This window comes from Eleginops maclovinus, chromosome 22, assembly GCF_036324505.1.
Source record: "Eleginops maclovinus isolate JMC-PN-2008 ecotype Puerto Natales chromosome 22, JC_Emac_rtc_rv5, whole genome shotgun sequence".
NCBI lineage: Eukaryota > Metazoa > Chordata > Actinopteri > Perciformes > Eleginopidae > Eleginops > Eleginops maclovinus.
The window spans coordinates 16,440,415-16,463,327 of NC_086370.1; the positions used below are offsets into that span (position 1 = coordinate 16,440,415).

The following is a 22,913-nucleotide window of genomic DNA, read 5'->3' on the forward strand; positions in this document are numbered from 1 at the left end:
ATCTGTCGAGAGGCGTCTGCAGAGGTGAATAAAGTTAATTGGTTCCCTGAGGCTTTGTTTTTTTTCTTCTAAATTCAGCTTTTCATGCCGTCTGCTACACCTGCTTGCCAATGGGCGCGGCTGGGACCGATGCCCAAATCTCTGTTTTGACTTGCCTGGGAAAGTTGGGCTAAAACGCACAAAGGGACCGAGGATCGGTAGGACATCCCACCCCAGCGCGTCAACTTGGTATAAACACATTATCTCTCCCGTGGACGCGAACAGTCGCTCCATCTCGAGAGGAACCCGGATTGATTGTTTGTTGCTCGAGTTGGCTGAAGGTATGGATTTCACACTGGAATATCCTGGAGACTTTTTTTTTATATAAAAAAAGTTGTTTATGTTGGATGGTGTGGGGGTTTCTTCCCATCTGGCTGTTGCATCTTTGCGCTAACTAACTGCACTCTGGGACTTTGGTGATGGGCTGTCGAGCTACTTTTTAGCTTTATAGTTATAGGATATGTTGGATGGATTTGCGCAAAGTCCCATAAAGAAAGCTATCAATTCTTCATAGCTTGTCTGTTAAGCTCTATAGGGGGTTTACAGGGTCCGTGTTCTTCCTGTGGTATAGAATCAGTCTGTTAAAGTGATCTCAGGATAATTTTACATTTATTTTTGCTGTGCTATTTACATCCCTCTAAAAATATATGCCATGAACTAACCTGGCTGTAAGAGTAGCTTCACCAGCCTTTTATATTTGCCTTTGGGATTAGCTTCAGAATATACAATAATAAATGTGTGACTGGAAAGAAGAAAGTGTTTTGACACATGTTGGTTTTATTCACTTTCACTTATGTTCTACTTTTCTCTGAGAGGAAGAAACTTAGTCTTTCATGATTGTTGCACTCAACAGGCTAGAAATTGTTGTTAGGTGATTCAGGCTCTGAAGAAAATGGAAAAAGCCATCCTTCTGAATATTTCTGCTTTTTAAAATTCAAAAATGAGATTTTTAAGTGTGCAGTAAATATCACATGCTGTTAAATGTCCCTGGCTGGCAGGGTGTGGTGACAGGATGATCTTTCAGAGCTGTGCAGTGATCCACCGGCCCCTTTTGTCCTGTTGTTAGTCTTCAAAGACACAAAGTGTATTGAAATCTATTGAAATTTATAGATGATTTATAGCTCCTTGATCCTTGATTGTGATGTGCACTATTCAAATTCAAACAAAAGTTTTTAATACAGTATTGTGTACCTGCTCTGTTGTACGCCTATTGCCGAATTCATGTTTTAAGATGAGTTAAATCAGAATGTTTAAGGGTAAACTGTGTTTGTGAAATATTAGATTGTGGTTTCTAAAATATGATCATGTGACATTTTTCTTTCTCCAGTGGGACGAAATTTCCAATTAACGCAGTAAACATCAGACTCGAGCGGCCTAGTCTTTAACCCAAATCATTCCTAGAATAACTTTTACTTTTCCCATCAGATGTTTGCTAAATATCATTTAAACCACAGTGAAGAAATAAACAGACTTTTATTGACAGTTGGCAGAGAAAATGCATGAGAGTGGTCAACATTTTATCATCTCACCAGATAAAATGGGATGGACGAGTTAACAAGACAGATCGACTTCTCAGGAGGCTTGTCAGGAGAAAGGGGTGAGATTTCTGAATTTATTCCTGAAGTTTTGAAACAAGTCCACCATAAAAACACAAGGTAAAGGGTTGGTTCACCCAAATCACAAAAGAAAGAAAACGCAACTCTACACACCTGTAGCTTTGAATGTATGCAGATAGTTTGGGTTTTATTTGCAGAGTTTTAGAAATGCCACACAACCGTGTCTGGCCACGCAAACAAGATGGAATCTTTTCCATAAACGACACAGTTTATAAAAATAAAAGGATATAAGATGAAAGTTTATGACATATTGGCAATGTGTTACTCTGCATTTAAAGGCCAAACCCCTCTGATCTTTCTTGGGTGATGCTTTTGTCTTTCTTTTTTTGGTGGCTTACTATCACTAACAACATGGCATGCCTTCCCTGGTGTCAGTTTCCATTTCTGATCCTTGCTCTCAGGGTGTAAGTCATCCTCTGGGTTTTCCTGAAGTTATAACTGGCTCCTCTTGGCCTAATGCCTTTTGACACAGAGGGATATGGTGAAGCCAAGGAAACGTTTGATTATATGTTTGACTCTAACTCAGAGAAACATATAATCACCCATCCTGGTGTCCCCATGTGCGTCCCCTGTTTTAAGTCATTTCTAAAAGAAGTTTAGTTAAGTTTGAACATGTGTCACTTTTCAAAGTTGTTACAAAGATTTTCTAAAAATAAGTTGAAGGTCAGAGGGGAAATGAAAGCCTTTTTTAAAACAAGTCATTTTAAGATGACTTTTGTGCTCCAATTTGGCTTCACTTGGACTTGTTGAGTTGTTTCAAAGTCTAGGCGCAACAGCATCAAAAGCATGATCATCTTCAGCAGTTAACCTTGACTTAGAAACACACACAAGTCCCTAAAAGGAAGGATACAAAGGAGGCATGAAGAGTGGGAGGACAGGAGCTAGGCAGCATGAAATTGTATTGGAATTTACATCATCTGCAACCGTTAAAACTCAACATGCTGAGAACAAGACGCCTCCTAGTGGACTGAAAGGGTGATTCGTATTATTTATCTGCACCCATTTAGTTATAAACATGACATGATAAACACAAACTTTATTTATTGAATTTGAGGCCTTTGGTCAATGGTTAAACTTCCCTCTGAGATAAAAGGGACAAACATATACACAAATAAAATGTTAACTTGGGGATATTGACCTTGAAAATAGTAATTAAACAGAAAAAGAAAACTCAGCCGAAGACTTACTTACTGGAGATGTTCCAGGACATTCTTGAAAATGGTTGAGCTGTTACTCCATGTCTTAAGATAACAACTCAACAATTTACATGACAGCCGAGGAAGGTAAAGCCTTAAGGTCTGAAGGAAAGTTTTTCTTTTTGTAAAACGGCCTTTGACCCACGCAGAAAAGTCTGATATGTCAGATACAGTTACAGACAATGTGATTAATGAATTGTTCTCAACATAATGTATTAAATTTGACAAATAAACCTGAACTTGAACTTAACTTTTCAAACGGAAAAACTTTATTACTTTTTAACATTCAGAAATCACTAATCACGCACTTTTTATAAAGGCTTGATAAGAAACAAAATCTGATGTATTAGTAGGTGTTCACATACAAGGAATGTGTGTGATGTGGTGCAGAGACAACAAACAAAAATGAAGAATAACTTAAAATCTTTTTTTTTACAATACTATTTAAATTCAATAAACACAATGACATTTTTTGAAATAAAGAGTACAATGCATTCATTTGCAAACTAATTTTGCAGTGGTTGCAAGAACTCAAAAGTAAGAATAAAGAGCTTGAAGAAATATGCGATGAGATGCTTTTAAATGGTTAATAAATAAATTGTAGTTATCAGTTTTAGACCAGTGATAAGAACATTTTTTAGGTACGCTGTTGCTTCAAATGTGGCTCATGAGTCATTTATAGTCAAGATTACTTTAAGCCTGGGAACGTCTCACCTTTTCACAATCCCTCAAGGCTGCAGTAATACCGATAGGTCATTAGTAATAGGCTTCATCACTGTTGATTGAGGGTTCAGAAGGTTATTAACTTGTTAAGAATTTTCTTTTTAAAATATGTAAATAACTTTATTAAACTGAGTGTTATCCAAGCAGGTCAGGGGACAAATTATCCAAAGCAACTGTCCTGCTGTATGAGGCTTTTCACCAATATTAATGGTCTTTACTAATATATTTAGCATTATTGAGGAAAGATTTGCTATCTATTTTTAAAGCTGTTAGTCATTGTGTTAACAGTCTACTAGAAGGCGTTATTTGAAATGTAACTACAGCGCAAGACGGTGGGAAATCCATCAGCACCATCATCATATGAGTATCATCATGTCAATCAAAGTCACATCAGTTAACCTCCAGAGGCGTGAAACCCGTCACCATGCCAGTCACTAAACACTCAACACCCACCGACAGGATTACTGCTAATAACTCTCACAAACACAAACAATGTGTGATTTTTCTCCTGTGTTCAGTTGTGACAGAAACAGTAACCTCCACCACCAGACTGTCTTCTCTGCCACCAAGTGAGTGTCTCTTTCTTCCAGTCATGCTCGCCTTAATGATAAACTTAACACATAATGCAATAATTATAGCCGAGCATTTCTGTAGGAATTACCCGTTGAGTAACAGCTTCCCTGTGTTTTGATGTGTGTCTTCTTGTTGCTAGAGGGAACCAGCGGATCAAATCACAGGAATATGTCCAGCAGTGCTGGAGGGCTGGGTTTGGAGAAGAATGTCTTAACCCAGAACAGCAGTGGAACTTATTTCTCCTCATGTGAGAGCAAATTTCCACTCATGGTCTAGAAACTGGGAAGTTGTGGGTTTTTGTCTTTGGACAAGTTTTGAGAAGCTGAATGTTTTTATTATGTTTCCCCAGTATAAAAAAAGAGAAGTACTCATTTAGATTCTGTTTCAAATCACTTTCCGTTTTTTTGTTAAAAACCTTTTAAAAGTGTTTTATGAATGTTTTTGAGCAAGATCTTATAAATATAGTACACCACCCAACGGTATGTACACAATTAGCTAATTAACTATGCTGACAGAAAATGACTTGTGATTATGGGACATTTTCAATGATTAGTTAGTTCAGCTTTAATGCAAAAGTATGGAGAAACAAGGAATTATTCCAGCTTGTCAAATGTAATTTCCATTTTTTAATAATTAATTTATTGTTTATTCTTATTAAGTCCTGTGTGACTGGCGAAGCCACTCACAGGCTAGTTATTATTATTATTATTATTATTATTATTATTATTATTATTATTATTATTATTATTAGTTATTTCTTTGTTATTATCATTATTGTTTAATTTGTTTTGTAGTTTGTCACATTTTTTGATATAACCCCCCTATCAATTAAAAAGGATTAAGAAAAAAGGAAAAGAAATCAATAAATGGTCTTTGATGGATCAGTGCTTCCAGTCTTTATGTTATTCTAGATTTTCTATGCAAATCAAAGTCACGTTGATAAGTTGTTTCACACACTAGATTTTTCCTCGAAAACCCTGTGATATCAAATAACACTGCAACTTGATCTTGTGGCACGGGGTAAACATAGCATGTCACTTTTATGACCCTGTCATGTCTATGCATGTGCCCAGACTTCAAGCGCTATACTTATAATTAGACTCCACTATAATTATTTACCACTCTCTTAAACTACTTTGTATAATGTAAATTAGTTTAATGCGCAATGCATCATATCGTATTTTATGTTTCTTTATTGGAACCCGGAAGGTGCATAAATAACATTACTCTTAAATAAACAACTAGAGATATAGTGCAACAGGTTTTGGCAATTTGCTTTTTTCTGCCTGTGGTATTCTCCTGGACTCATAAGACTAAAGATTTAAATAAAGAACAAAACAATACTGATAGTAGAAAAAAGCTGTTCTGTTTTGTATCAGAATATTGGTAAAGTAAAAAAATAGCATTAAATGGGTATACTCAGGTCAAAAACAAGTATGTAAAAGTACTTAAAATCGCAACCCTTTATGACTCAGGCATCGTCCTGTCATGTGGAGGTGATTCAGTTGCAGGAAAAATAAAAATAACTTGTGTGTCTATCCCTGCAGCCTCTGTGGGAGTGAACACCAGCAGCTTCAGCTCCTCCTCGGGAGTTTACCTCGGGGGAGACTCCTCAGGAATTGATGGAGGAGGGATCTTCATAGACGGAGAGGGATATGGAGGAGGAGGAGGAGGAGGAGGAGGAAGGGGAGGAGGAGGAAGGGGAGGAGGAGGGGGAGGAGGAGGAGGAGTAACTGGAGGAGGAGGAGGAGGAGTAGGAGGAGGAGGGAGAAGCGGCGGCGGAAGTTATCTTGTGAGTTCGGTGTCAAAGGTCAGGTCCAGCTCGTCTGGCGGTACCAGGAGAACTCAGACAGCCGGCTCATCAGGCCTGTCGCCAACTTTCCGGGAGAGGAAAACGATATCCAGCCGCTCAGGAGGTTACGATGGTGAGATCCTGGTCCTAATAAAACAAACTTGGCATTAGCAGTGCCTCAAACAGAAGTTTAAAAACACTGAAAGGAAACTGAGGTGCATGAGAGTGCTGTCAATATCTCTGCTGCCATTGTGTTTGCTTGTCTAGGAAGTTCCAGCGCTAATTCCTCCCCAGAGTTTTCACGCAAAGATTATGGAGTCTATTGTAAGTGAGTCTCTGAACGGGATTATATACTTTCTTGTGACACAGTTTTTCCAGCTTTGTCCTCTTGGGATGTGTGTGTGTTTATGTTTTGTGTCCCCTTCTTCTGTCGGTTTTCTCTCCAGGCTCCAGCACCACAAGAGGGAGGAGCGAAAGCAGAGGTATTTAGTTTTTATTTCCCCTCAACTTCCCTTCATTATTTCTGGACCATCTGACTCTGAATTGTTCTGGCTTACTCTTTTATTGAATCAGGATTCCTTTGTCCATTGTGTGTGTGTGTGTGTGTGTGTGTGTGTGTGATTTATTCCAGAGAGCGAGATCAGAGCCAGATTACAGAGTGCCTCTCCCAGTGCCAGCAGATGTAAGACCATTTGAGACACATTGATCTATTCACTGTTTATTATGCAATTCCTCATAAACCAACAAAAGCATCTTTATTTGATGTGCCCTGAAAAGCACATGGGTAGTGAAAACCTTTTACTGCAGTTTCGCAGAACAGTATGTGTCTTGAATTCTGTTCCTGTCAAATGCTTTGGCTCCACGCAGGATATCCCTTCTCATCGACCCCTCACCTTTATGTCCATGAAATATCAATTAGTAACACATGTGCACCTCCCCCAGATACAAGAAAATGTACACTACATAAGCACAAAGAAAAACCTGAGCTTCAAACAAGGAGGATCATGGGTCTGTTTGCAGTGTGTTCATGTGGGGAAGAAGTTATGGGGCAGATTTGTGGTGGCAACAATGGCACACATGAGTCACTGTTTGCCCGTTTGAGGCTAAACAGTAGAGAGTCAGAGATATACAGACTCGGATCGCTCCCCCTGCTGACTTAAATGCATAATGCTATTATTTAATCCACATTATTTAACAGTAAGTCATGCTGTCCCACTTTAACCCCATGTCAGCCCATGGGAATGAAATAGTGCTCTACTTTTTAACAGTATGTAGGCCTATATGTCCGTTTTATTCTAATTTATACTTTAAGTTCACAACTTCCCAATGGAATATGTTTACTCCACTCAATTTTTTTGCCGATCAACAATCCTTTTCAAGCTCTTAAAAACAAACACAGGATTCCCCCTATATGGTATCATGCCTTTTACACAAAACTACCCCGCAGTATCCTATATAAAAATCCACTACAAAACAAAAGGTGCAATATAAAAGGTATTGCATCAGTTATAATGATATATTAATCTAATCACAATAACAGCTGCCATACTTCTACGGTTTAAGCTCATCTTGCTCCTACTACTAGGAGTTTTACTTTTGCTTCTTTCACTAAAAATCTTCATTACTTCTTCCACCACATTTGAAAACATTGCATTACAGGTCAAATATTCACATTAAAACCTTTAACTCAAGTAAAACAATAAAAGTATTATCACTAACATAACGAATAAAAGTAAAAATTAAAAAGCACAATATTCAATGTTGAAATTCAGTGGTAAAGTTTTAGCGAAGTGTACAGTCCAACTAACTTTCAGACTAATCTCATGCACTACAATGAATTGCTGAGAGAAAATGCAATATTTTATTTGGTGAACATTGTTTGTGTGGTTTTGCAGGGACGGAGCTGGACGACGTGAAGAAGCTTCTGAAGGGACGCTCCTGCAGCGTCAGCCCGACTCGCTCCAGCGCCTCAATCACCCTGCCTGTCCCTAAAAAGGCCAGCGTGGAAACCAAGACTATCTCAGTGGCCTCTCAGTCGGGTATATACCCTTACAAGCGTCACAAACATGCACATAGCGAACATGCACAGACACCTTGTCTCCTTCCTAATCTGACCTCAGTGTGTGCCTGTACTGTGTTAGCCAGTGACAGCTCATTTAGATACATTTTTAACAGACATTTAACGTTTAAGTTACAGTATATTATCAGTATACTTATTCTCTGCTGTAAAAATAAAACTACAGTATCATTGTTTAACATTTTACATTAACACTCAAGCATGTGTGGATGATAATACAATAAGCTCCTGGTCACAGACACATCCCAGATACCTCTTCTATATGTAGGAGCTAGGCACACAGACTTTGAAGTTGTTCAAATCTTTTTGTTTTGTTGTTTATTTGTATCTCTTTGTATTCCTTCTCTGTCTGTTTTTAGTTCTTTCTCGGCCAGTTTTCGCATTTTTTTGTTGTTGTCTCTTTGTGTTTTTTTCGTCGTGGTTTTGCTTTTCTTTGTAGTTATATTGAGTTGTTCCTGGTTAGTACGTGTCTCTTTGAGGCAACACAGTATGTGAAGGCCATGGGGACACTTTGAGTCTCTGGGCCTGTGGCAAGTAGGCCCGTTTAGTGAACCATTCATGCACTCTAGCTAAATAAAAATGCATTATTATTCAGGAAAGAAATAGACACTTTTCCTTACTGTTTGTCTCTTCTTTCCTGCAGGTTCCTATGGCTCTGGTGTTAGATCAGCCGGGTTCCACACCATTGATACATCTGGCTTTTATGACGCTGGTTTGACATCTGGGCGGGTTGATACTGGTGTAAACTCAAGCCAGTATGATGTCACCGTGACATCAGACCAATATGATACTGGTGTGAAACCTGGCCAGTATGCTGTTGGTTTAAAATCAGGACAGTTTGATACTGGTGTAAAATCAAGCCAGTATGACGTCACTGTGAAATCAGGCCAGTATGATACTGGTGTGAAGTCAGGACAGTACGACATTGGTTTGAAATCAGGACAGTATGATACCGGCATAAGATCAGCCCAGTATGATACCGGCGTTAGATCAGCCCAGTATGATGGAAGTCTGAGATCAGGCCAGTATAATGGCAGTGGGAGATCAGGTCAGTATGACACACTGGACGCCACACTTCCTACTTTCTCCTGGTCCACCACCACGCTGCCCTCGGCCTCCACCACGGTGATCGCTGCCAACACCAGCAGCTACGCATACCAGGCCGGGAACAACAACATGTCGGGAGGAACCGCCCCAGTCGGTCTCACCTCACCCTCCTCCCTGTCAGGTGAGACTTAACATATTACCTGTTACCTGCAGGAAATATGGACTCATTTGTAGGTATTAATCCTTGTTTTGCATATGGTTTTGTCTCGGTGGTGCATTAGTAAAGACAACATCTTTTAGGATTATTATCCTGTACTGCATTTTCTGGAGGACGATTTTCTAAGTCTGATCCAAATAGTTTTCCCCATGTGCTTATGATTTAAAAACAGGTGAGAAAAAGGTTATGCCAGGATACTTTTTCTGCATTCCTTTCAAAAATGAGATCTGTGAAACAGGTGTGAAAAGAAGTTTTGCCAAGTAAAAATATTTATTATTTTTTCCATCTGTGAAACATGAATGTTTTTTTTGTTACTTACTTTGAACATGTTGTAGTGCTGCACCTTGTGCCCAAAATGACTAATACCAAACTTTTTTTTCACCTGTCAAAACTTTTTTCCCCACCTGTTTCACAGATGACACTGATTTAAGTAGAGGAACAGTTTATCCTGGCAAAACCTTTTTTCACCTGTAGATCATCAATCCAAAAAACAGGATCAGATTCAAAAATCTCATATAAGGACGATTACAAAAGAGCAAACTAAAAGATGTTCTTGTGCCACATCTGCTTTTTCAGTTTGTTTTGTTGTAAGTTTTTGAGTGTCCATGTGCAAGTGTATATTTGTATATGCGTTTATGTTACCTAATCAACTTAAACCATTTATATCTGTTTAGTTTACGGCTTCCAGAATAACCTGGCTTCCACCTCTCCCACTGTGCTCACCACCAGTGGAGGAAACGTGACTGCTAACCTAGGAGGTAATGTTATCTGAACAGTATGAAGTATTTTGAATTTTTTTAAATAGCATAAAATAGCACATTCTTATCAAAGTGTTTACCTGTGGGTGTTTATATTTAAAGGTTATGGCGTTCAGAAGAACTTGTCAAATGGTGGGGGAGTCGTCAGCAGTGGAGTCTCTTCAAGTAGGTCCACAATATTCTGATATGTCACACCTAACAAACCTAGAATCCTCAATTAATCCTGACTTTCTTTATGTTGTCAGCCACTAGAACACAAGCTGATGATTCATATAAGAGAGACTATAAGTACCTGATCTCTGACAAGGAGAACGTGGCGGCCAAGAGAGATGCAGACATGCTGATCATGGCTAAAGACAGCGGGAAGCAGTTCACCACCAGCAGTGTTAAGATGAGCGGAGGTGAGATTGCTAGAGAAACACTGGATTTTTTTCACAACTTAATAAGGTTTCTCAACTTTTTCTTGGACCAATTTTGGAATCCTAAATTCTGATGACCGCAGCAAGTTTTGGCGCATACACCTATAATATTTAAAACAATAGCTGACTATGATGCAACCATGTGATGGTAATAATGGACATGCAGTTTTAGTAACATTATGTAAAGCTCTCTTGTCTTTGGGATAAATAATTAGCTTTCTAATCTTTGTATCTTTTTTCTATCTTTCTTCTAAATGTTTTCTTCAAATTAAAAACATTTGCTTTATTGCATTACTCATTTTTTATTTATTTGTGTTGATTGTTGGTATAAGTTAAAGCACTTTTAATGTTGCGTACAATTGTATTGCATCATATATTTTGTCTGTTGTATTTTGATATTGTGCGTTGTCTGTTTTTCAAGAGCTGTGTTTTTTTTTAGCTCTAATTGTTAAACACAGCAAATAGGATAAAAGTAGTGTTTGAGAAAAATCAGTTTCTAATCTTTTCAGGGTCGCTGTCAGGAGATTCGATAAAGAAAGAGAAGCTTATTTCCAGCTACGTTGAGACAGCACCACTGAAGACAGAGTCTGGCAACTCTTACTGTGAGTGGAAGTTAAAAATGTCTCTAAAAACAAAAACAAACTTAAGTGTCATTACAGAAATGAACATGTGATGTTTATTTATCCCTCCATCAGATGGGTCATCTGGAGTTGTGATGAAAGACAAATCAACCTATGCAGGTATTTTTGATTGTTGATATTTATATTAATGAGGAGTATGTTGGTATTCAAGGACTCTTTCTATTTATTACTGAACACATTGAGAATGTTTGATTAATAGTTACATTTGTTTATATCTGTGTTCAGAGATCGACAGGGACAGTGGGATCTTCGGAGGTGGTGGAGGATTCTGCTGCTGCTCTGATGCGTGTTGCTCCTGGTGGAAATGGCTGCTGGGTCTTCTCCTCCTGTCCCTGCTCCTGCTGGGACTCTTGTTTGGTCTCATTGCACTGGGTAAGGCTGTAAAACATAATGAGATTTTAATAGGGAACAATAAAAATCTCCCCAAAGTTAAAACCTTTACAATCACGGAGCTCTGTGGAGCTGCTTGGCAGTAAATCGCCTGGGACTGTTTTTAAACCAATAAAAAGTGTGTTTTGCCTTCAGGATACCGAGCATTTTTTTAAAAGCACTTTCACTGTGCTGCTTAGACACTGAATGTAATCCCCTCCCTGGAAATTTGATCTGTGGGTACTGTCCCACTGCCATGAAGTAGGCCTGGCTTTCATTGTCAGTGAAGCAGCTCCAGCAAATCGTTGCTTGATGACATCACAGGCTCCACTTTGTTTTCCTGCAGCAGGACAGTTGTTGATGTGGATTTTTCCTGAACAAAAATGTGCTAAAAAAGAGAACCTGAAATCATATTTGCAACTGGCATGTAGACGTTTGCATGTCCAAGCCTGCTGAGCAGATATGTACTGATCCTGTACATACAGTACATATACTGTCTATAGGGTCAGTATTGTATTATTGTCAGAAACTACATCACGTTTAACTGCTCTGTAGTACGTTAAAGGTAAATACAAAACTTCTAAATATAAACCAATATCACATATGAATTTAAATTTGACTTGACATCAATAAAAAAAACATTTGTTTTATCATTTTGATGGGATATACTGTGTGTTGGAGCCAGTCAATATTTGCCTTTTTGTATCTTCTGTATCTTTGTTTAGTATAATGTTAAGCTTTTAATAATAATCCTATAATAAATTTATATCATTTTGAATTATTTGTGTTATTATGCGCATACTAATTTAAAAAAATGCCGACTGAAGTGCTTTGGGTGAGAGAAGGTCAGACACATTTGTAACCTGTGGAAAAGAGAGAATTATTTCCTATCACTAATGAAACATCTCACCAAATTCTAATCCCTTTCTCAGCTGAGGACGTGAGAAAGCTGAAGAGTCGAGTGGCTACGCTGGAATCCGAATCCTCTGCGGCCTCTGCTCGTACCAGCCGGCTGTCAGGAACTTCGAATAACATCAACATCTATGGAGCCACTGGAGCTGGAGCTGCTGGAGCTGCTGGAGCTGCTGGAGGTTTTGGGACTGCTGCTGGTGCTGGTAGTGGAGGTGGTAGAGGTACCTCCCACACTGACAACACGCTATATCTGGGCGCTGGAGGCGCATCTGGAAGTTCAGGCTCCAAAACACAAATCGGGATAACAGGTGGTGCTGGCGGCTCAACTGGTGGTGGAAACGGCCTTGATGTCAGCATAGGAGGTGGTTCTGCTGGGGAAGGTGGTGCAAGTGGAACCAGTGGAGCCAGTGGATCCAGTGGAGCCAGTGCTGGAGGTGCCGGTACCGTTCTCAGTGGCAGCGCTGGCAGCGGTGGCAGCGGTGGCAGTACTGGTACCCGTGTCAGTGGTGGTGCGGGAAGTTCTAGTGGAACCACTTACAGTGGTTCTGCTGGTAGTTCTGGTACCGTTCTCAGTGGCAGTGCCGGCAGTACTGGTACTGGTTTCGGTGGGGGCACCGGCAGTTCTTCTGGTACCGGCTTCAGTGGTGGCACTGGCTTCGGGACCGGAGTGAGTGGAGGGCACATGGACGCTGCCGCTTTCCAGATGATGATCCAGCAGATGTTAAGGACTGAAATGCATTCCCAGTCATACAGAGGTACTATACACACACACACACACACACACACACACACACACACACACACACACACACACACACACACACACACACACACACACACACACACACACACACACACACACACACATATTAATGTTTATGGAACTGTTCTTTTCTGTCTCAGCTTTTCTAGTGTCATCAGTGCAGGGAGAGAGAGGACTGCCTGGACCTAAAGGTGACATTTTAAATGTTATTAAATAAAGTCTTTCCATGTTCGTTTTTCTTTAAGATAATGTCAACATTACTTGTGTTTAAGCATGCACGTTTATTCTTTTTAGGGTACCCTAGATATAAATTACTTTCTGCTACATATCTTTTACCGAATAGTAATCTGAATCTGAATCTTCTGTCGTTTTCATCACCAAATGTATATTTTTCTTTACAGGAGATAGTGGTTTCCCTGGAATTCCAGGTGAGGAATGATGGCTCACTTTTCATTGAGTCTTTACCAGTGTTTTATAGTTACTTTACTAATTATGACCTTTGACCTCAGGTGCTCCGGGTGCCATGGGACATGCAGGCCCTGAGGGTCAGAAAGGACAGAAAGGAAGTCAAGGTACAGCGAGTGCTACAGCTCAAACCACATGATGCACGTATGTTTCTAAGCTTACTAACAGTGACATCTTATCTGTAACATTTCTGCTCAGGTGATCATGGGCTGGATGGGACACCTGGCCTCAGGGGTCGCGATGGACAGACGGGCCCCAGAGGTGATGCAGGACCTCAAGGCTTTGGAGCGAAAGGTGACAGAGGTAAGGTTCAGATTCCCAGCAGAAAAATAACTTCTGTTTTTCTATCAATAACAGCCAGTTCATCTTGAATGTGTCACTTCAGGATGTCTTGTGTTTGGTTTATGCAGGTTCTCCCGGGGAACCTGGGTCTGTCGGCCCTAAAGGTGAGATTATTGGATATTACTAAAGGTTCCATCGAAAAGAACGTGTTTGTGTTTTGATATCAGAACACCATTGGTGTTATGTGTACATCTGCAACAGCATGAACTATGAAAACCACCAGGTTGCAGCGTAGAGTCAGTCCGTGAATAAATACTACAGAATCATTAATTGTAAAGCAACAAGATATTCCGTCAGGTTGATATATGACAAAAACCCCAGCAACAGATTGCTTCAATAACACAAATGCTATGCAGTAAAAAACCTTCTTTGTCCCTCCTCGTAGCTTTAAATCTCTCAAAGTTGTCCTAAAACTCATTTCATTCTGCCGATCCTCTTTACCTGTTATAATATGTAAGGAACTAACTCAAACACAGTTCAATCTTGTCATTCATGTCATTTTTTGTTTTTGTTTGATCCTCCATAATTATTCAATTGTCCAAATGCTATTATAATGTTTTTGTTCAACAGTGTTTTTACTTGCTAATAATTATAAATCTGTTTCCAAGGCTCGAGTGGATCTCCTGGACTTCATGGAGCACCAGGTCAGTTTTCCCTGTTATTTATTGATTACAACCACTCCAGGAACACCCACTGATCTGTACATGACCTGAAATGTGTGATAATACAGTTAGCAGTGCCTTGTCTTAATTCCTGGCTTTTAAAATGGATATTTGTCCTTTTATAGGTCAACCAGGTTCTCAGGGTTTCCGTGGCGAGACAGGGCCACCTGGGCCTAAAGGTCGGTCACACTGAAATGCTTAGTTCCGTTATTATATTTATTATAATGTTACTCACAGTCACACTTATTCTCACTCTGCAGGAGACAGAGGGCTTGCTGGATTCCAAGGACTTAAAGGTTTGTTGTAACCACATCAGGCTTTCATAGGACTATTGAGGTCGGATAATCTTTCCAACCGCAGTTTGATTAATGTGTATTTCAGGTGACACTGGTGAGACAGGCCCCAGAGGTGTGAAAGGTCAGTACAGCATAATTTGAAGTTTTCAAGTTATTATTGTTGTGCTGTTTTCTAATCAAGTTGTCCCGCTCCTCAGGTGATCCTGGTGTACCGGGTGTGCAGGGGCCGGCCGGAGAGAAGGGATCAATTGGTGAGTTACAGACCACCGGCCTCAGATACTTATTTAATTATTAGACAAATATAATATAGGTAATTAGCGGTTTTAAAGAGGGCTATGTCTTGGCTGGAAGAAGTTACTTCCTAGAGTCTCAGCAGGTTGCAGGCCACTGTTTTAAAAATAACTTGATTTGAATAACCCGTTTCAGTAAATAAAGGTCAAATAAAAAATCAACTTGGGAACCCCCTCAAATTGTTATCATTTATTTTTGTGTGACTTGCAATGAATTATGGTCACCATAAGTGTGATTATACTTAAATATCATACCAAAAGTTCATTGCATCTATTGAGAATCAACTTTTGTTCAATTTTATAGCCTATTTATTATCATTTAGAGCAGATACAACACGATAACAACTTGCAAATGTGAGGCAGTAACAAGAGTGTTTAAAACATCCTCCACCAGGGAGCAGCAGAGATTCGTTTTCTATTAAAGATGAGATAAGTTATTTTTATCAGAAATAAGAGTGAAACCTGTGTGCAACAGATGCAATACAAAGCTGAGAGACTTCAAATATAAAGAATGTAATCTTTAAAGCATAATGTACATGTATACATATATACAGCCGCAGAAAAAAATAAGAGACAACTCCCATTTTTTCTTAAATCTTTATCTCTACATGTATGACAGCCATTCCAGTGTCTGTTGAATTCCAACCCAGAGAAAAATTGCCAGAAGTTCATAGAATACAATAACTGATAATGCTGCAGTGGTCTCTTAATTTTTTCTGGGGTTGTATATATAAAGCCTCTTTTACTTTAAGATATTAACTCCTGTTACACTGGCTTACAGCAAAAGTATATTTTCAGAGTACGTTATGGATTGACATAAAGTATAACAGTTATTTTCCTTTTTATTTTACCAGGATTGTCTGGAGCCGATGGATTGAAAGGATCAAGAGGTAACATTAGTGTATTAGTTTAACTGTGTATTATTTATTTTTATTAGATGATATTGGAGACTAAACAACTGAAAAACAAGGGTTATTTTCCTTTATTTCTGACACACGTTGTTTTCAGTCCCTTCAAAAAAATCCTCAAATCCTCTCTGACTATATTTTTGACTTTGCCCGCAGGTGACCAAGGGCATGCAGGTATTCCTGGACTCAGAGGTCCTGCTGGACCTCCTGGAGATGCTGCACCTCCAGGTAAACTGAGCCTGATGCCTCCATAGTGGAACTGGATCTTCAACTTTATAATAAGTGGATAATATAATATAATATATTCATGATATCTCCTTTTCTGTAGGACCACCTGGGCTTCAAGGACCACCAGGTATGACGATTAATTCTTTGGCATTTTATCATTTTTATCTTTTCTTTTAGTGCTCTTAACATTAAAGCTGTATTTACGTTTTGCTTTTAGGGATACCAGGGAATCCAGGAAGACCCGGCATTAAAGGTACATCTACAGTTTCCTTTAGGATCCTCTGCTGCAGAAAGTGCACGCTCTGTGAAATACCACATGCTCTCTGTTATTAATCTGTACCATGTGTCTCTCTGTTTCAGGGGAAACAGGTGAAGCTGGAAGAATCATCAATGCAGGTAATATAGCATGATAACACTTTATTATTATATAGATATGGCTCTATGTTATTACAGTTCGATTATATCTGATATCTTTGATCTGTTTTCTAGCTGGATCTTCTGCTGTCGGCATCCCAGGACCCCCTGGGCCTGCTGGTCCCCCCGGCCAGACAGGACCTCCTGGATTATCAGGTCTGAGCCTTAACAGCATCTTATTCCTGTAAGATCAGACAATATATGTCGTAACAATATTTATACTGACATTTTGTGTTCACCTCCTCAGGTCCAATTGGCCCTGCTGGTCTGCCTGGCCAACCTGGTGGGTCTTTTTGCTCCAGAAGGAAGTGATTTTTAAATTGGATATGTAGTCTTATATGCAGAGTCTAATGGATGCTGTGTGTTGTTTGTTTTCACAGGTGCTAAAGGTGACAGAGGATTTAGGGGCGAGTCGGGAGAACAAGCAATAACATCAAGAACGTCTGAAACCTTGACCTCAAGTGAGTACTTTTTAAAAATGGTTTTCCATGAGGTATAATGTTCAGAGGCGATGTAACATAATCTCTTCACTTAAAGGGAAAACAATGTAAACTTTCAGAGAAAACTATACAGCACAATCCCCATCTTACAACTGGACAGTTAAATTCATAAATGAGAAATAAAATAATAGATCATTTTTGTTGCAATAATTTGATTTGTAAAGTCAAATTCCTAAATTAGTACACTGACTTAAAATGTTAAATAATTGTTGTGACACGAGTTTTAATGTAGCATGATAACAACATTTTCAAATACAATATAAGTGCTTTGTAAAAGTAGTAAATGCAGCTGTTTAAATTCTACAGCTGGTTGTATCTTATTATAGTTTTGTGTAGTATATTTCTGTATTTGCATCTTGTTGCTACTGATTGCCGCTGTTCCGCAAAAGTTAGATAAGCACGCTGTACTGGAATTTTCTACAGACCAGAATACCACTCATTACTTAAAACTGTGTGTTTCTGTTTCTGTTTCAGGACAGTTTAACGCCAATGGAGGATCAGGAATACCTGGCCCACCCGGCCCACCCGGCCCACCTGGACGTCCAGGTAAATAAAACACAACATTGCTCATTTGCAGCATTATCTAAGACATCATCTTTGATGTCATTTAATTTAATTCAAATGTAGTAGGATTTGTTCAACCACATCTGAGAAAGACCACAGACTTCTTGTGATATTCTTCAAATTGTGTCACTGATTGTTTGAAAAATGTCTTCGTCAGGTGACTCAAGACAAGGACCGCCCGGGCCTCCAGGTCCTTCAGGCAAGTATTTCAACTCAATAAATCCACCATAAAAATATGTAGGCATGTGGATCATTCAGTGTGTTTGTTATGTGAAGCTCATCCATTCTATATATCAAACTTATATCATCATTTTATTTTAGGTTATGGAAGACCAGGGCCTAAAGGAGACAGAGGGGAATCTGGCTTTTCATCCAGCTCAGGTAAGATCCAGAATCTAAACATTTGATCTGTCTTTGAAACATATTCAGCAGCAACAGAAAGCATTTCTAAACACTGCTTTTTTTTTTTTACAGGAACATTTTATACTGGACCGCCAGGACCACCTGGGCCTTCTGGGCCTAAAGGATCAACAGGTGATCAGATTGTGTCAAGACCTATTGTCTAATTCAAAGAACTCTGCCCTTTTTCTATTTAGTAATACTTCATTTTAACATCTCTTTACTTTGTTAAGGTTCTCCTGGACCAAGAGGCTATCAAGGTAATTGTCTTTATTAGTGTGTATCTTAAAAAAATACTCATTCTTTCACCCATTGACTTTTACATAACACTTCAAATGATAGTGAGCCTTGCTGTAATAAAATCCTTTCTTACATAACTGTGACGTCATCATATGTGCCGCAGGTGAAGCAGGGCAGCCAGGTGTGCATGGAACCCCAGGAAGATCGGGTAGCTCAGGTGCAAACATAATCAAAGAAAATTACATTAAAATGATATCAGACATCGACACTTAACAAGCCTTTTTTTTCTTCTGATGTACGCTAAATGTTTATGTATTTTTTCCTTACAGTATCCTCTTATGGTGGAGGACTCGGGATCCCTGGACCTCCAGGTCCGCCGGGACTTCCTGGAATACAGGGAATTAAAGGTACTACTAACACGTCAACATCTGTGAAAGCAGTAAATGTGTTGATGTCTGTATTTCAGAGTACTTATTGTAACGAATGATGATAATGTGGCTCTCTGTCATTTTTAAGGGGACACAGGAGCTCCGGGTAATCCTGGCTCTTCAAGAGGTAGAGAACAGTTTACAATAACCCATATTCACATGTTTGTATCTTGTTCACAGCTGCTTAACATTCTTTTCTTTATATTTTGCACAAAATTATTGATCTTTACTACTTATAAATAATATAATAAGTCTAATAAGTGAGGTACTACGTGGAATGAGCCGGACAGTACTCCTTACATTTTCTTTAATTTCTTTACCATCTAATTTTTCCTCAGGCTCCATCTCAGTCACCTCAGGCCCCCCTGGCCCCGCAGGTCCTCCCGGCCCTCCAGGTCAGCCGGGCTCCTTCTCTTCTTCCATTGAGATGCGACAGTACATCTCTGAATATCTGAGTAAGGGCCTTTTCAAGCAAAGTCACCCTAACACACCGATCACACTCGGTACAGAACAGGATATGAACATGTTTTATTTGCTCCATGCAGGTAGAAGCACACAGTCTGGTCTCCGTGGGCTCCCGGGTCCCCCTGGGCCTCCAGGAATCCCTGGATCCTTCTCAGGCTCGATCGAGGACATCTCCACTCGTATGATCGCATACCTACAACGTAAGACTGCCCCTCCCCAGAATATATACTAAATGATGGTGTGCGGTAATGTCATGTATGGGACACAATTGAAGCAGAATGGGAGTTACCTTAAGCTGTTTACTTACAGGTTCTGGCTCAGGGCTTAGTATTGGGGTTCAGGGTCCTCCTGGACCACCTGGCCCCCCAGGACATGGCTCCGGTTCCCTGACAGTCAGTGGGCTCATCGCCATGCTTCAGAGTGAGTATAATACACATTATGGCTGAGTCCAATGACATCAGAAACACAGGTGGTGGGAAGAAATACTCTGATATGATAACACAGTGTAAAAATTGGTTGCTTAGCTAATAATTATTATAATTTATGAGTCGATTTAAAATTGTATCAATAATTCAAATTTGCAAAGAAACTAGTAATAAGAAAAAATATGTTTCAGAGGAGCGCCAGGCCTAAACACTGTCTTTCTTTGTATCTTTGTAGGAGAGGATGTGAGGAGGTACCTGTCCGGACCACAAGGCCCACAAGGCCCACAAGGCCCACCGGGACAACCAGGGACTTCAGGGTCATCAGGAGGATTTTCAGGCAGTTTCAGTGTGGAGGAGATAGCCACATATGTCTTCAAGATCATGAATGGTAAGCACAGGTGACACAAGAAAAATCATTAATGATGCCTTGAGTTCACAGTTCATTTAATTGCTCGAATGGTCATTTTTTCAGACAGAGGGATTGCTAGAGGTCCACCCGGGCCGCCCGGTCCAGCTGGTCCGTCTGTTGCTGTGGGCTCCGGCTTCTCTACGACTTCGATTGACTATTCTGCGCTAGTGAGAAGTACGTTTCGTTTTCATGAATGAGATAAATCATCTTGTTGTTTAACAGTGAAAAGTTATCATCCTTATCCTCATCTTTCTTGTACCTACTTAGATTCAGACTTCCGCGCTTGGATTTCCTCCGCCGTACAACAAGGTCTTTCTGGTCCCCCTGGCACCCCAGGACAGCCTGGCCCCCCTGGGCCTCAGGGGCCACCAGGAGTCTCCACCGCCACTGTGTATGGGGCTGGAGGAAGTGGATACAGCTTGGAGGACATTCAGCGTTACTTGCAGGGTGAGTCCGACAGAGAGCTAGAAACATAATGTAAACTGAGGAAGGCAACAGGTTATGGCTTGGATTCACATCCCAAAGGAAGTGATAGTAATGATACATTTTACAACAAAGAAGGTGGAATATTGTCTATTTAATTAAAGACTTTAATTACATTTAGATTTTAACCTACAAACTACATTATCTTCTGTATACGGTACAAAGGCTAAGGTATTATCTTTTATAGCACCCTCAAGTAAAAGGAAATCTTGCAATACATTTAAATCATACATTATCATCATCAACTGACAGTATGTTATCTATAAAACACTTCCTCCTCAGTAAACAAAGAACAAAAAACAAACGCCCCCCATTTACTTCATTTGTCAATACTTTCCTAGTATAGCATTGAGTTCAATTTTACAAAATGTTGTTAACTTGCTGTGCAGCTGCAGAGAAACAATAACTTCAATTTAAATCTTTCCCAGGTTCTGGCTTCAGAGGTCTTCCTGGCCCTCCTGGTCCACAGGGACCAGTGGGTCCACCAGGCAGCTACTCCGGGTCAGTTTCCTACAGTGGAAACTTTGGTCGGGAGAGCATCCGCGCTGAAGTCCAGCAGTATCTGACCAGTAAGCTCCTCACAACCCACAAGAGCAAAGATAAGTGAGCCCAGATCAGTGCGTATATAACGGACTAACTTTATCTTTCAGGTGACAATGTTCGTCGCACCATCATCGGACCTCCGGGTCCTCCAGGGCCTAGGGGTCTGAAGGGAGAGCGTGGAGAGTCGGGCTACATCCAGAGCCGCACGCAGAGCCATGGCCAGAGCAATGGCCAGAGCAATGGCCAGAGCAATGGCCAGAGCAATGGCCAGAGCCAGAGCCAGAGCCAGAGCCAGAGCCAGAGCTACGCTCAGGGTGACTCTCGATTCGGCTCCGAGTACAGAAACATCGATGTCAGCAACCTGGACTACTCCAGCGTCGCCATCCAGGTTTCAGACTACATCAAGAGTGAGTACAGAATCATTTTGTTTCTCTAGTAGGCAGGAGTCTGACACTATACCCACCAACCATTATGCTATATTAACCTATCATAATAGAAGAAAATGTGATTCATTCTCAAATTCTTATCTGCGTTTACTTCTCCCAACTTGCTCTACCTATAGTTCCCATAATGCTTTGGGGATATTGTGTGAACATCCCTTGGTCCATAGCTAACTCAGAAGTAAAGTATCTGAAATCATGTTCCTCCTCATGCCAAAACTGATGAAATGATGATGATAACAACCCTTTTTTAGGTCAAGGCCTGCTGCAGGAGTATCTGGTTGAGGGTCCTTGGAGGGCGCATGTAAGAGCGATTCAAGGCCCTCCTGGTCCACCTGGCCCTGTCGGACCACCGGGCCAGAGCCGCGTCATCGGGGCCTATGGCAACGTCACAGCTGATCTCATGCAGTTCTTCAGAAGTGAGTATTCAGAGCTATGATTTTCTACAAACTGCATCCTGTTTGCAGTCGGCCAGACAGAGCCTAAATGTCTTAACTGTCATTTTACCAGCCAACAAAAAGTCTAGTATCACTGGTATAGTATCGTCATAGAAAGTCATAAAGAAGTCATGATGGAATAAAAAACAATCATAGTGTAGTATTTTATGTTATGTCATTAAAACATTAATATAGTACACTATATATCATAACAGGTCATTACAAAGTTATAGTATCATTAGTCAGAGAATACAGAGTTATGATTTTCCACATAACGTATTGAGTTAAACTTCACAGCAGTGATTGATTCAAAATGGGAATTATTTCTGAATACTTTTATTGTATGAAAGTGCGTAAAACACAAGAAAATATACCTGCAAAATCAGGTTAAGTATCCCTGCCTTTAAGCATCGGAAAACCTTCCTTATGTGCGTTTAGGAAAATGTTGCTTCATCACGACTGAATCTGTTTTTTGTTCTTGCGCAGCCTATGGCACCATCGCGGGCCCTCCTGGAGAGAATGGACTCAGGGGCGAGAGGGGTTATCCAGGACCGAGGGGAGAGAAAGGTACGTTTAAACAAAGCTGATGAATCGCTGCTTTTTTTCTAGTGGAATCTTTTTTAGTGGAGTGACCTAGATAAGCAAAACCTGAGAGTTTTGGTATGTTTTCAGGTGATCCTGGGCGCCCAGGTTTACCAGGACTACCAGGGTCATACGCTGTCCAAATTCCACACAGAGTGCAGAAGAGGGATGCAGGTACCTACGATTGAATGTTGTTAAATCACATTTTGAAAAAGCAAGCACGACATACATGTAACTGCATATTTTAATCC

The 22,913-nt window shown here is 40.1% G+C and overlaps 1 protein-coding gene across 3 annotated transcripts in view; it reads left to right on the plus strand.

Annotated features, from left to right (window-relative positions):
• Positions 1-22,913, plus strand: part of col17a1b (collagen, type XVII, alpha 1b) — a 24,804-nt gene continuing 1,891 nt past the window's right edge. The window contains exons 1-54 of one of the 3 annotated variants that reach the window (XM_063874922.1): positions 1-320; positions 1,572-1,636; positions 4,093-4,143; positions 4,287-4,394; positions 5,695-6,072; positions 6,207-6,263; positions 6,386-6,421; positions 6,571-6,621; positions 7,835-7,978; positions 8,660-9,244; positions 9,955-10,038; positions 10,141-10,203; positions 10,284-10,439; positions 10,967-11,059; positions 11,153-11,197; positions 11,324-11,470; positions 12,400-13,134; positions 13,283-13,333; positions 13,544-13,570; positions 13,652-13,714; positions 13,806-13,910; positions 14,018-14,053; positions 14,558-14,593; positions 14,737-14,790; positions 14,872-14,907; positions 14,993-15,028; positions 15,105-15,158; positions 16,052-16,087; positions 16,262-16,333; positions 16,434-16,460; positions 16,551-16,586; positions 16,694-16,729; positions 16,823-16,903; positions 16,995-17,030; positions 17,128-17,208; positions 17,722-17,793; positions 17,969-18,010; positions 18,133-18,192; positions 18,286-18,345; positions 18,444-18,470; positions 18,614-18,667; positions 18,780-18,857; positions 18,967-19,005; positions 19,217-19,333; positions 19,424-19,543; positions 19,653-19,763; positions 20,004-20,156; positions 20,241-20,351; positions 20,445-20,624; positions 21,089-21,229; positions 21,311-21,610; positions 21,898-22,062; positions 22,567-22,647; positions 22,753-22,836. In XM_063874922.1, coding sequence (XP_063730992.1) covers positions 1,582-1,636; positions 4,093-4,143; positions 4,287-4,394; positions 5,695-6,072; positions 6,207-6,263; positions 6,386-6,421; positions 6,571-6,621; positions 7,835-7,978; positions 8,660-9,244; positions 9,955-10,038; positions 10,141-10,203; positions 10,284-10,439; positions 10,967-11,059; positions 11,153-11,197; positions 11,324-11,470; positions 12,400-13,134; positions 13,283-13,333; positions 13,544-13,570; positions 13,652-13,714; positions 13,806-13,910; positions 14,018-14,053; positions 14,558-14,593; positions 14,737-14,790; positions 14,872-14,907; positions 14,993-15,028; positions 15,105-15,158; positions 16,052-16,087; positions 16,262-16,333; positions 16,434-16,460; positions 16,551-16,586; positions 16,694-16,729; positions 16,823-16,903; positions 16,995-17,030; positions 17,128-17,208; positions 17,722-17,793; positions 17,969-18,010; positions 18,133-18,192; positions 18,286-18,345; positions 18,444-18,470; positions 18,614-18,667; positions 18,780-18,857; positions 18,967-19,005; positions 19,217-19,333; positions 19,424-19,543; positions 19,653-19,763; positions 20,004-20,156; positions 20,241-20,351; positions 20,445-20,624; positions 21,089-21,229; positions 21,311-21,610; positions 21,898-22,062; positions 22,567-22,647; positions 22,753-22,836 — 5,686 coding nt within the window. In that variant the 5' untranslated portion in view covers positions 1-320; positions 1,572-1,581. Of the gene's footprint in view, positions 321-1,553; positions 1,637-4,092; positions 4,144-4,286; positions 4,395-5,694; positions 6,073-6,206; positions 6,264-6,385; positions 6,422-6,570; positions 6,622-7,834; positions 7,979-8,659; positions 9,245-9,954; positions 10,039-10,140; positions 10,204-10,283; positions 10,440-10,966; positions 11,060-11,152; positions 11,198-11,323; positions 11,471-12,399; positions 13,135-13,282; positions 13,334-13,543; positions 13,571-13,651; positions 13,715-13,805; positions 13,911-14,017; positions 14,054-14,557; positions 14,594-14,736; positions 14,791-14,871; positions 14,908-14,992; positions 15,029-15,104; positions 15,159-16,051; positions 16,088-16,261; positions 16,334-16,433; positions 16,461-16,550; positions 16,587-16,693; positions 16,730-16,822; positions 16,904-16,994; positions 17,031-17,127; positions 17,209-17,721; positions 17,794-17,968; positions 18,011-18,132; positions 18,193-18,285; positions 18,346-18,443; positions 18,471-18,613; positions 18,668-18,779; positions 18,858-18,966; positions 19,006-19,216; positions 19,334-19,423; positions 19,544-19,652; positions 19,764-20,003; positions 20,157-20,240; positions 20,352-20,444; positions 20,625-21,088; positions 21,230-21,310; positions 21,611-21,897; positions 22,063-22,566; positions 22,648-22,752; positions 22,837-22,913 lie in introns of those variants that run through there. The other 2 variants (XM_063874924.1, XM_063874923.1) reach the window with 2 other exon arrangements.